The 13,762-nt window shown below is 39.9% G+C and overlaps 1 protein-coding gene across 1 annotated transcript; it reads right to left on the minus strand.

Moving 5' to 3' along the window:
- Positions 1 to 1,091: 1,091 nt before the first annotated feature.
- mettl11b (methyltransferase like 11B) lies at positions 1,092 to 12,593 on the minus strand. The gene is made up of 4 exons (XM_036582652.1): positions 12,419 to 12,593; positions 6,734 to 6,906; positions 2,590 to 2,842; positions 1,092 to 1,348 (listed from the first exon to the last, which is right to left on the minus strand). Exons 1-4 carry the CDS (start codon positions 12,591 to 12,593, stop codon positions 1,092 to 1,094), a joined length of 858 nt encoding a protein of 285 aa, XP_036438545.1.
- Positions 12,594 to 13,762: the final 1,169 nt, after the last annotated feature.

The following is a 13,762-nucleotide window of genomic DNA, read 5'->3' on the forward strand; positions in this document are numbered from 1 at the left end:
TTTACATCTACAAGGTGGACTGACAAAGTAGGAGTGTCTGATAGAGTGGACAGTGAGTGGACACAGTGTTTAAAAACTCCAGCGGCACTGCTGTGTCTGATCCACTCATACCAGCGCAACACACACTAACACACCACCACCACATCAGTGTTACTGCAGTGCTGAGAATGATCCACTACCTGCTCTGTGAGGGTCCATGGGGGTCCTGACCACTGAAGAACAAGGTAAAAGGGGGCTAACAAAGTATGCAGAGAAACAGATGGACTACAGTCTGTAATTGTAGAACTACAAAGTGCACCTATATAGTAAGTGGAGCTGATAAAATGGACAATGAGCGTAGAAACAAGGAGGTGGTCATAATGTTATTCCTGATCAGTGTAAATTATTATTGTCTTCAGCATAAATAGATATGAACAAAGCAAATGAAAAACAAAAACAAACAAAAAAACAATATCTGGAAGGGAGAGAACAAAGACATCACAGTTTACCTTGACAATGGTTCTTGAATAGGTTATCGTTTTATATTACCTGTGTGTTTAGAAAATATTCTCTTTATCTACTCAGAATTAATGACTATACCATAATACAACAGACAGCATGATAATGTTTTACATTACTGTATATTCTGGAAAGTTATAATATGTTATGAATAACTTAACAGCTTTTTTTCTAAGCATATTTTTATGAGTGCTCATATTATTCATTCTAAGGAATGCTAAAAACATTGTATCCCAAAAACATGCAATAAAATAAAAATTAATAGTGTTATTTTAATGCTTTGACTGGTTTGTTTCTCGAGCCTCACTCTAAAACAAAAAAAGCCATGTGCGCTTATACTAAACTGAACTGAATTCAATTGAACTGATTCCAGTCAACCGAATGTAAATAAACTGAATTGAACTTGCTTCAAATCAAATTAGGAACTTGCACACATTTTCCAAAAATACTACAGCTGTGAAATCATCAGATGTTAGAAGGAGCAGTTCAAATGTACCACTTCTGTCATCTTACAATGATCTCAGTCTGCATAGTATTTCCAGAAAATTAGGCCTGGAATCAAACTGAACTGAAATAAAGTTACCACCAGAGACTTAGCGCATGGCAATCATCCAAACAGGCACGATGATCTCAGGAAAGCCCTCCTGCTTCTCCACGTCCAGTATGGTCAGACCAGCTTTCTGGATAATGCTCTTCATGATGTCCAAGTGGCGGATGATGCTGCTGTCGACGGGGTCCAGCCTGCAGCCCTGCCGTGCCATATTGTCCTTCATGATGATGACCCCGTTGGGTGTCAGGCTCTCCTTTGCTCTCTTCAGGAACTCCATCAGGTCTTTATCTGTCAGATGACCTGAAGACAGGACCATCAAGTCAGACTCACAGTAGGGAAATGGACAGTGGTGTGAATTACTCTTTATTTGTTTGTAATTTTTATGCAGGTCTGTAGTAATAGCCTACATCAGGGGTGCCCATTCCTGGTCCTGGAGCTCTACCACACTGTAAGGTTATCTCCTACTCCAATCTAACACACCAGATCCAGGTAATTAAGGCCTTCAGGAGCATCTGGATATTAGAGCCAGGTGTGTAGGATCTGAACTCTCCAGCAGGGGTGGATCTCCAGGACCAGGACTAATTACCTCTGGCTGACATGAACTGAACTGTTGATATACACTGATCAAGCATAACATTATGACCACCTCCTTGTTTCTATGCTCGTTGTCCATTTTATTAGCTCCACTTACTATATAGGTGCACTTTGTAGTTCTACAGTTACAGACTGTAGTCCATCTGTTTCTCTGCATACTTTGTTAGCCCCCTTTTACCCTGTTCTTCAGTGGTCAGGACCCCCATGGACCCTCACAGAGCAGGTGCTATTTGGGTGTTGGATCATTCTCAGCACTGCAGTAACACTGACGTGGTGGTGGTGTGTTGGTATGTGTTGTGCTGGTCTGAGTGGATCAGACACAGCAGCGCTGCTGGAATTTTTAAAAACCTCAAGGTCACTGCTGGACTGAGAATAGTCCACCAACCAAAAATATCCAGCCAACAGCGTCCTGTGGGCAGCATCCTGTGACCCCTGATGAAGAACTAGAGGATGACCAACACAAACTGTGCAGCAGCAGTTGAGCTATTGTCTCTGACTTTACATCTACAAGGTGGATTAACAAGGTAGGAGTGTCTAATAGAGTGGACAGTGAGTGGACACAGTGTTTAAAAACTCCAGCAGCACTGCTGTCTGATCCACTCACACCAGCGCGACACACACTAACACACCACCACCACATCAGTGTTACTGCAGTGCTGAGAATGATCCACCACCCAAATAGTACCTGCTCTGTGAGGGTCCATGGGGGTCCTGACCACTGAAGAACAGGGTAAAAGGGGGCTAACAAAGTATGCAGAGAAACAGATGGACTACAGTCTGTAACTGTAGAACTACAAAGTGCACCTATATAGTAAGTGGAGCTGATAAAATGGACAATGAGTGTAGAAACAAGGAGGTGGTCATAATGTTATGCCTGATCGGTGTAGTACACAAACCAACAAACCACACAATATCAAATACACACAAGCACTCATGTGGTCACTCACAGGCTACCCACTGCATCCAGATGACATCATATCTGTCGGGTAAAGGGATGAAGTCCTGCAAGTTGTAGACATAGTAGGTCTCCACACGGTCAGCGTAGTCACCCAAGTAACACTCATGCGCATGGAGAATAAAGTCCTCCATCATGTCCAGCATCTCCATGGTTTCAAATACGGGGAACAGAACACCTTTAGATACCCGTCCAATTCCACAGCCACAGTCCAGCGCCCGCTTGGTACCAGCCTTTCCTGGACCCTGGAGGGAGCACACGCTTAGGTATTTGAGGCTTAATGCTAAACACTGCTCCTCCAGCATATGCCATCTAGCCACACACTGCTATGTCACTCAAGTCCACACATGACTTGTTATCTGGAATGTATCATTACATTCCAAAACAGATTGAGAATTTTATTTTCACCAAAAAGAGCTAATCCCAAATAAATCTAACACTAAAAACTAACATATAATCTGCTTGTTACATTCTAAGATCTATATCACATCCAAGCTGGGTGGCTTGTGACTGTGGACAGGCAGCTTAGCCTATATGGAAGGGGAAACACTAAATATCTGTATTCGTAGAACAAATGAAATAACTGATGTGCAAAAAGAGCAGAAAGATCATCATCTGCTGCTGCAGGGTTTATTGCATTCATTGTCAGCGCTTTATCATACAGACCTACAGATTTCAGCACCAACATTCTTTATTCAGGAGTCGATGCCAATCTTCAGTTTCTTTTGTGGTAGGCCTATTGCATAGATCTCACACTGTTTACATAAAATTCAGCTCTAACACCTAATTTGCACTGTAAAAGCAATGGAAATCTATATGGACCAACTGAAATGGTTCAAACTATGAAACATTTTCTGCAATGAAGTGAACTGTTCTGTATTTTAATAAAAACGTATGATTTTATGCGTGTACAACTGTTCAAAGCTGTGTTTGGTCGTCTGGTTATCGTTTTTCAGTTATGATCAGAATTAGCTAGAATTGTCACTACTGAAACATTTAGTAAAGTTTGGGTAGAGTTATGATTGTTTTGGTAGTGACAGAATGGACCATTCAATCATTTCTTTTTAGGTAAAATAAACATAATTAAGGTATGGGGTCATTCAAAGCCAAAGTCCAAGTCTGAAATGTATTTTCAACTCTGACTTTGAACCAGTTTGGAAGATTGTTCCATATATATCTCATTCTATATATCGTCGCTGTCCAAAGAAGTATCTTCAAAATAGTAACTTCACAGGAGAAGGCAAAAACACTCTTACCTTTCAATGTAAGTCAGTGCAAAGAGATTTTATTCCAAGTGATTTTCGAGCAATTCTATTGGTCCATTCACCATGAAATGTTTGCACAACGTAAAGGACAGCTGGTGTGTCGAAAGGATGTAGAAAACTAAAAATCGACAAAAATGGAGATAAATTTTCTTTGGACAGCGACGATATGCAGCCTCGTAAGCTGAGCATATCTCTCAGCAGGGAAGTGGAAGATAAGCATTGCTGACAAAACCCACTCATTAACCACAGACACAGGTGGAGTAACCACAAATTCTTCTTGGTCTTCTTTGAAGGCGCCTGTTGAAATGTCAGTTACATCATTAAGCTATAAGATCATATCCCCATAATATTGCATAACATACACACTATTCACATTAGAAGAGGGGAGCATATAGAAAAGATGATCCCAATGATAATACTCGGCACTCCCTTACGTAATCCCCTCTGTCATGTTGTTTATTCGTCCATAGGTGTCAATTAGATCAGAAATAACCCAAGGAAGGATGACAGGTTCTGGATTCATTCATTTCCTTTAAACAGCATTTGTAATTGAACAACACAGGTGAAGCATTAACCCACTGTCATACAATATCAACCCAATCTGTGGAGTTCATCTCTGTTATACTGCACTGCCTCTGCAAGCAGCTCTTAAATCCTGACAGCTCGCTGTAAGGCTTAAAGATAGGGCTCTGTCAAAGACACTCGATATATATATAGCATCATTTCTATGACACATTATAGCAGCCATCCATTTGTACATACATGCTGACAGACAACGTACAGCGAGCCTCTCTATCGCTAAGGTCTGCCTGGGAGTATTTGCAGGGGCTTGAGCACATCAAATGGAGAATGCACAATTGGAACAGAAGGATTAGTGAGTCAGAACCATCTGTGATGTGCAGACATTTATAGAGACAACTGGACACCAAGAAGACCAACACCAATAATACAGCGCCCTACTTCCCATTTCACTGGCAGATGTTTTGCATAACTACAAGTCAAAATAAATCTAGCATATAAGGCTATTCAGGTGATGAATATGGAAATAGTAAAGTTATTTAAACTGATTTATGGTACAGTAGTTACTTGTAACTAAGATCCTCTGATGCTGCACTTGGCCTGAGAGTATTTATGTACAGGATTTACAGCATCGAATGTCAATATCATATCATACAGACCAACAGATTCCAGCACTGTCGTTATTGATCCAGGAGTCTGTTTTTCATGATAGGCATCTGGAGAGAGGTTTGTGGGATAAGCTAATATTATTCACTGACGTACAAGAAAATCAGCACTAGAATCACCCTGATTTGGGCCTGCAGTACCGTGCAAAAGCCAGAGACCACCATTTATTTATTTAATGTCCAAAAACAAAGAAGTTATTCGTTTTTCAGCATCAATTAAAAAGGCAGAAAACAAATAACATTTAAAAGGTAATGACACAGAAGCCTCAACAGCTAAACCTTTTTAGTAGTGTGTCCACTCTTTGCCTTTGTTACACTTTCTGTTCTTTCATTTTTTCTAAGGAATCTACAGGGATAGTTTTCCACACCTCCGAAGTTCGGTCTTAGCAGTTGGTTGCATTTTCTGCTTCACACAATCCAAGTAATCCCAAACACATTCTGTGACGTTGAGGTCTGGACTCTGGGGTGAACTATAGGTGTATCTAGCCCCTTTTTAGTGCTCAAGCACCCCTAAATTGAGTCCCAGAACCCCCCCAAAAAAACGGAAGTTTGTCTCTGATAAGCAAATGTTATGATCCACTTTCTCTCTCCTATCCTTCCCCCACCCCGCTCTCCCCCCAAAGCCGTGCAGTAGCTGCGCTGGACACACACACGCACACACTAGAGCCAGTTACAGTGTGACTGTGTGGTGTGGTGACTCCAGTAAGTAGTGCAGACGAGGATTTCTTATCACTCAGCACCAACACGTTACAGTCATTAGCAGCAGTGCTCATTTTTGCTGCACTCAATCACAGACCACTCTTTATGTTGTTATTGTTAACTATATGCTGTTTTTTTTTATCTAGCAAGCTAATGTTGCAGGTTGTTGTAGAATGATAGAAGTTATGATGAGGAAAAAAAAAACGGGTGGGGGGTGGGGGGGGGTCTCATTGAGTGCTCAGCACCCCTAAAGCTCTGATCTTAGAATCGTCCCTGGGGTGGACAGCCCACTGCTCTGCGAACACCAGCAGCTTCTTTGATTGATTTGCAAATTCTCTTCTTTTTTGTCTATTTCTGATTCTCAATAACAGATTTCTGACAGCTACCCATCCTTTCAGACCCATAGCGCTGAGTCGTCTTCTCACAGTGGAAGGATGGACAGAAACACCTGTGGATGTTTTCAGATCTGAAGCAGCTTGATTTTCTCCTCTCTCTCAAAGATGAAAGCTTTAAGTACTTTTTAGCTGACAGGGACTGTTTTGATGGTCTATCAGGTCTTCCACGACTGTCAGGGGTCCCATTTTTTAATATTTTTTGAACACAGTTTTTTTCACTTGACTTTCTCCTTTTATATGCAAGTGAACGCGTATCTTATTACTAATCCCTTCAAAACAATCTCTTGGAAAATGAACTTTGTACCGTTTTGCATGGAAATTAAATAGAAGAAAGGTGGCCTCTGACTATAGATGGTGATCATGAGCTGCAAGTCCCTGCTGAAATACACAGCATATATTCCTGAGTGGATCATAATTAGATGCAAGTGGAACCCAAACATGGCTAGCACATTCCACTGATTAACTATAAGACCCTTAGGTGGAGCAGCTAGAAATTCATCTTGGTCATCCTTGAAGGACACCGATGAAATGTCAGTTACATCATCAAGATTACCACTGGGAAATGAGCATATTGTAGTAAGTGAGCATCATACCACAAACTTCTTCAGAAACTGTCTGGAGCCCTCCAGGTCCACCTCCGAGATCTCCACGAAATCTCCCATCATGCCCTCCTCTGACACTGGTACGCCTTTGTAGAAGTTCTGGGCTCGGTAGTAGAACTGCTTCTCCCCATTGATGTACTCGCAGGTCACTGGATACAGTTTTACTGCAGAAGGACAAATGCATAGACAAAGTCAGGCCACAGTAACGTCACAGCAGCACGGCTGTGTCTGATCCACTTGTACCAGCGCAACACACACTAACACACCACCACCATATCAGTGTTACTGCAGTGCTGAGAATGATCCAACACCCAAATAGTACCTGCTCTGTGAGGGTCCATGGGGGTCCTAAACACAGAAGAACAGGGTAAAAGGGGGCTAACAAAGTATGCAGAGAAACAGATGGACTACAGTCTGTAATTGTAGAACTACAAAGTGCACCCATATAGTAAGTGGAGCTGATAAAGTGGACAATGAGTGTAGAAACAAGGAGGTGGTCATAATGTTATGCTTGATCGGTGTCTGACTATCCTCAGTGCACATTGCATTAAACACTTCAAATCCCAGTCTTATTATTTAGAAACAACAGGGACTTCAGTACAAACTGGTTGAGCTATTCTTAGGTTATGTAAATGTGTAATAAAACTTTGGGCCCACTGGCAGGCCTTGGTCATTTAAGGGGTTAAAATATTTAAGTGATCAAAAATGATCGCCATAATAATGTAGAAATAGCAAGTATTTGTTCACAAGCTAGCATTAAAGCATTATTTATCCCAAAAATACCAAACTTGACTGAAGTTTTCTTCTTTGGTTTCTTTAGTTTTGCACTGGAATTATGAGGCTGATGCACTTAACAAGTAAAGGAGGCTTTTAACCCACCAGTGAGCATCCTACACACTAAGTGCCTTGATCAATACATGTTTTCTTCAAAGCAAATCAATTTGGTCAAGGGAAAATCCACTGATTTTTCAAACAAATCTGCTTAATTCAATTGTCAAGATGTAAACAGAGTCATTCAGGGCTTGAAGTGAAATGAAACAATCAGAGGTATTCACAGCGGTGGTGATAAGAACCAGATGTCCAAAGTGGTTAATGCCTCTAAAGGCTACGTCACAGAAAGCTAGTACATGAAATAATTACAAATACTTTGCATGGTGCATGAGGGTTAGTTTAATGATAACTATAATATAAAAGATTGAATATTTTGTTTTCAGATTTTACTATTATCTATTATCATGTGGTATGTCAGGAAGTGCCTAAACATTTCTCAAAAAGTCAATGTTGGTGTCAGTGGAGCAATTTAAGTGTGACCTGGACCGCATGCTTTAAGCTTAGATAGACTAAGACCTTAGTTAGGCCATTATAATCAAACCGTGCACATTATCACATGAAACGAATCAGTCCAAAATGCTGTACATTCATTAGTAACAATTTTGGATATAATATTTTTTGGAAAGGTTTACCAGCTGAGTTTTACTGGAAAATGCAATTTCAAGTCTTCAGTATATTATACATGTTAGAGATACTTCAGTGTCATTTTAGTGTCTCTCACAAAGGTGGCTTTAATTATAATATAGCATTAATATCTCTTGTATGTGTAAAGGCCACTCCCAGAAACGTATATATTAAAGAGAAAGAAAATTCTTCAAAGTGGTCTATAATGTGTTCTGGAACTAAACCATTCATATTAACAATTTAATGTAGACAAAGACTAAATCACTGGTGTGCATGCAAACATAGTTAACACTGTTATAAAATGAAGACAAGTAAAAGTAGGTTGCATCACTAAAACCATTTAACTGTAGTAGCAGCCAGTAGGCTGTAAACGTAAGATGAAAAAATATTTATTTGAAAATAGTGAGAACTTGAACAACATGTCCAAATCTAGAAGCACTTGCAGGGCTGTTCTACAGCTTAGGCGACTTGTTCACAGTTGACAAATGGACTGAAACAGATGACCGGCCTGTTTGGGTGTGACTGTAAGAGAAGGAGCTTTGCCAGCAAACACCGAGTGGTGATGCAAGCTTCAAGACTCTCTTAGCATGACACAAAGACAGCAATATCAGCTCCAGCTGGAAGCTCTTCAAAGCTCTCTGCAGTCGTCTCCAAAATGGCCTGTTGCCCAGGAGTCCAGTGGATGAAAGCAGGGGTGGAAAGGGTTAAGTCAGCAGACAATCGAGCCAAAAGATTCTAGCCAGACGTTGCAAGAGTGGATAAATTGGTGAGGAGATGAGAAGTACCAGGTGACAAGACTGGCAGTATGAATGAAGTGTGATACTGAAATGTGAGGAAGCTGATGTGGAGGACAGAAATAGTAACACTGGCTGAGAGGCCTACTGAGAGAGGAGCTTGAGCGATCACCTCTATCATTTTATTTTGGTCCATTTATAGATTTGCCTATCCTCGGCACATGACCCAGTTATTTGATTTTCTCGCATTAACCTACACTCTTAGCAAACAGGGTTCTATATAGTGCCAAAAAAAGGCAATACATTTGGCTGGTAACAATAGTGGAACCCTTTTTGGTCTTATATAGGACCATTTTCAAAAAAGCTCTATATAGAACCACCTACAGCATATTCTCCATCAATCTGAAGAACCATTTCACGACGCAAAGAACCATTAAATCATGCATAGGGTTCTTTGTGTATTCATGGTTTTATATAGAACTGTTTTCTTGATTAAAGAACCTTTGAAGAACCATCTTTTTTGAGAGTGTATATGTCAAGACTGTCCTGTCATATATTATAATTAAACAATAGAACACTCAAGGTTGTGTGTTATCACGAAATAACATCATGGCTGTGATTCGGTCACAGTGGATTATCACAGCCATGATGTTATCCGCGATAACACACAACCTTGAGTGTTCTATTGCTTTTATACAACAGTTAAATAAATAAAGTAAGAAATTAATAAACTGGGCTGTGAACGTGGCGTTTAATATGTTTTGATGTTCACAATTCCTTACGCCAAATTATAGTTCCTTAACAAGCAGTTTGTTGCTACGTCAGAGTAATGAACGTTCACTCGCTGCTCAGTCTGCTCTAAGCCTCACCTTTTGAAGTACAGACTGAGCCATAAAACTGCCACAATATCAAGTTCAGCTCAGTTTTGTCCATTTTTGCTGGATCAATATTAATGTTGTTTTGTTCCAGCCAGTCTGTAAAGCATCTTACAGCCTGTTTAGTTTGGCGAATGGTGTTGGGTTCATTTCTGGCTGATTCCAGGTTATTTAGCTGTTCTTCTGTCACAGCTGCCGACTGAAAAGCTGCTCAGTGGTGATGACAGTTTGGGAATTTAGTGTCATCTCATCTTCAGAGTCTGACCAAATCGGCTGTCGGTCAAATCTAATCTTAACAGTGTCCATTTTCTGTTTGTGGCAAAGTAAGAAGTAAAAACGTTCAAATGGCTTGAGCGTCTCCTACAGCTGTCAAAGTCATTGCCTAGCAACAGTGTTTTAGCAGAGCGATACAGTGTTTGTGAAAAAACTGTGCTGTTATGGCGAAATAACAGCACGGTTAGAACGCTTCTCAACCATTCAGCTTGCGTTTCCCAGAACAAACTGTTTTATAATATCACGCAGATTTCAAATGAAGAAAGGCTCAAGCAAACTAGCAATTCATATTGTGACTTATTTTGATAAACATTTGATCAATTATTAATTATTTAAATTATTTTAACTAAAAATATTAAATCTTTTTTTGGTTATCTGCCTTCTCGATGTATTCATGTGTTTGTCTAAGTAATCTACCAGAATATACGTGGCGTGTTAGTGAGTGTTGCGCTGGTATGATTGGATCAGGCATGCTCACTGCCCACTCTAATATGCACACCAACCTCATTGGTCCAACTTGTAGTTGATAACTCAACTGTTGGTGCACAGTTTGTGTTGGTCATCCTCTAGTCTTTCATCAGTGGTCACAGGACGCTGCCCACAGGACGCTGTTGGCTGGATATTTCTGGTTGGTGGACTATTCTCAGTCCAGCAGTGACACTGAGGTGTTTAAAAACTCCAGCAGCACTGCTGTGTCTGATCCACTCAGACCAGCACACCACACTAACACACCACCACCACCACATCAGTGTTACTACAGTGCTGAAAATGTTCCACCACCTACATAATACTCTCTGGTGGTCATGTGGGGGTCCTGAACATTGAGGAGCTTGGTGAAAGGGTTTTTTACCCACCCTTCCTCATAGAGTAGTTTTTTACCCACCCTTCCTCATAGAGTACTTCTAGTTCTGTGATATTCTTGGGCCATCTTGCATGCACAGCATGTTTAAGATCCACACAAAGATTTATAGTGATGTTCGAGTCAGGGGACCTGGAACCCAGCGTCCTTTCAGCTTCAGTTATTCGACTGACTGTGTCACATTTACTTCCAGAATTGGCTGATATTTAGTGGAATCTGTTCTTCCATCTACATGTGCTCTGTGATGCTGGCTGCAACACAACCCCAAACCGTACACTCTTAGCAAAAAAGGTTGTTTGGTTTGTAACAATAGTGAAACCCCTTTTGGTGCTTCATAGAAATCTTTTCAAAAAGGGTTCTACATAGAACCATCTACAACATATTCTCCATCAATCTGAAGAATCCTTTCCCAATGCAAAGAACTTTTTAATCATGCAAAGTGTTCTTTTGAGTTTTAATGGTTCTATATAGAACAATTTTCTTTGCTACAGAACCTTTGAAAACCCCTCTTTTTAAAGAGTGTAATAGATCCCCCCTTTATGCTCACAGTTGGCACACTGTTCTTTTCATCAATCATTCATTGAAGACAATGAATTTTCATCAGCTGACAAGTCTTGACCCGCCTAAACAGTCTAAAGCATCAATTTAGGCCTCATGAGGTTTTCAAGTGTAAAGGTGCCCATACTTTTGCACACGCCACAACCATTGCTATTTTATTTTTTTCACTCTTTTTTCAGTTGATCAAGTATTAAGAAGTGCAGTAACATTTGCAATATTTTGCTGCTGAGGTTGCTTTTATATCTTTTTCACTTCAAAAATCAACAATCAAAACTTTAACCAAACTTTTGAATACATCAATTCACCATCCGTCAATCACACCTCAAATGCAATAGAAATGCATGCATGTATAAGCTTTCATACTGTTTTTCATAGAATAAAGAGCTTTTGCTTTTGTTGTTTGTGTTTTTCTTTTTGTATTTGGAAAACAATTCTTTAATCATGTTGTCAAGCCAAAGTTTTAAACACGTAATATCAACATTCTATAACTATATTATTAAAGCTATATATAATAAACATTATTATTAGTTATTATTAAATAACTATATTAATAAAGCTCATACAACAATAATAAACAATAACAGCTATGTTGTACTAGTTCATATGCAATAAACCATAATAGCCATATTATACCAGCTCATATAGCACAAGAAGCCATAATACCTGTATTATATCAGCTTGTATATTGCAAGGAACTGTAATAGCTATCTTGTAAAAGCTCACATGGTGCAAAAAACTGTAATAGATATATTATAATAGCACTATAGTGCTGTGCATACAGTTTTCATGACTGGGACTTAGAACTACTGTTGTTATTGATTTTAGCATGCACCTGAGACTTCCCAGACACACACACACACACACACACACACACACACACACAAACATACACACACACACACATACAGCACTCTGTCTTTACCCAGAGGGGTCTGCTCCAGCAGGTAAAGGTAGCTGGCGAAGAACTCCTGTCTCAGCGTGTTGTGCAGGTTTAAGGACATGCTATGTCTGCACATGTTGTCATCTGTTTTGGCCCAGCGGTCGCAGAACGCCTGATGCGTGCCACTGAACTCCATGATGGATGTGGACTCAGACATTCTGAACTGCTAGTGTCAGAATCTGTCAGCAAACAGGCGTGGAGCTGGTGTGTGTGCCTGCACACCACGTGCAAGTTCTAAGCACCGAGGGCACCGCACCACAGTTATATCTGAGTGAGACGCCTCTGACAGCCCCGGCTCGTAACTGATCAGCTGAGAGCCCTTCTCTCAGGAGGGGGCTGAAAATGTCTGTAGGATTAACAGATCACCTGCTGCAGGCCTGGGCCAGAGGTGGGAAGAGTAGCATAAAACCATGCTACAGCTACAGCCTTATGCAAAACTTTGGGTCATATTATGGTTTGTTGATTTTCTAAGTGAAAATAATTGATGCACAATTATTGTTTATTTGCTTAATTGAATGAACATATTGGAAAAATAAACATAAAATGTGGACTAAACAAAAGCTATGGGACGTTTTTCCCAAATAAACAGAAATTGTTCACCAAATTTGCAGAAAACTACCGTATGTACATGTGTTCTCTGTAGAGGATATGTTAACTTAGAAAATCAACAAAGCATGTTATTTGATTGGGGATGTTCAAGCATCCCATTAGAAATGGCTTAACTTCAATGTAATAACGACTTAAGACGAAGTAGCAAAGCATTAAAAAAGTAATTTAGGAATAAAAAATAAGGTAAGTAAAAGAAATCTCAAGTACTGAGTTTCCTGTAGAGCTACAGTTCATATCCGGCATCTATCAGCACAGAAACTGAAGTATGTTGGATACTTTGCTTCTCTTTTTGGGATTCTTTTCGTCTATATAGAAGCTAGAAATTGACTAATGTGAGCAACAGCAAAAGCAGTCCAAATGCTTCACCAAAAGCAAAAAGAAAGACCCAAAAAGAGACGTAGTACCTCAATATGAATGGCTAGTGGAACTGAGCAAAGAGTATGTTAATTTAATCACAAATATGCATAATACAACCAAACCAGCATTCGATCTGTGCTGTTATTTGTGGTAACAGCGGGTTTTGTTCACTATAACTGTATGATTTATACTGTTTTACTGAGCTGCATTGCAGCTGTTACTAGATTTTATTGTAGCATGTATAAATACAGAAAATAGATGTATTACATAACTTCCTTAAGATAATAGTCAAGTCAAGTCAAATTTATTTGTATAGCGCTTTTTACAACTGATGTTGTCACAAAGCAGCTTCACAGAAAT

This window comes from Colossoma macropomum, unplaced genomic scaffold, assembly GCF_904425465.1.
Source record: "Colossoma macropomum unplaced genomic scaffold, Colossoma_macropomum, whole genome shotgun sequence".
NCBI classification, from domain to species: Eukaryota; Metazoa; Chordata; class Actinopteri; order Characiformes; family Serrasalmidae; genus Colossoma; species Colossoma macropomum.

What these genes read in the sequence shown, in the direction of transcription:
- mettl11b (XM_036582652.1), bottom strand. Translation starts at nt 12,593, where the DNA reads ATGTCTGAGTCCACATCCATCATGGAGTTCAGTGGCACGCATCAGGCG. An exon ending in GCTGGAGCAGACCCCTCTGG is followed by an intron (nt 6,907 to 12,418) that starts GTAAAGACAGAG and finishes GTCCTTCTGCAG; the next exon opens with TAAAACTGTATCCAGTGACC. An exon ending in CTGGATGCAGTGGGTAGCCT is followed by an intron (nt 1,349 to 2,589) that starts GTGAGTGACCAC and finishes TCCTGTCTTCAG; the next exon opens with GTCATCTGACAGATAAAGAC.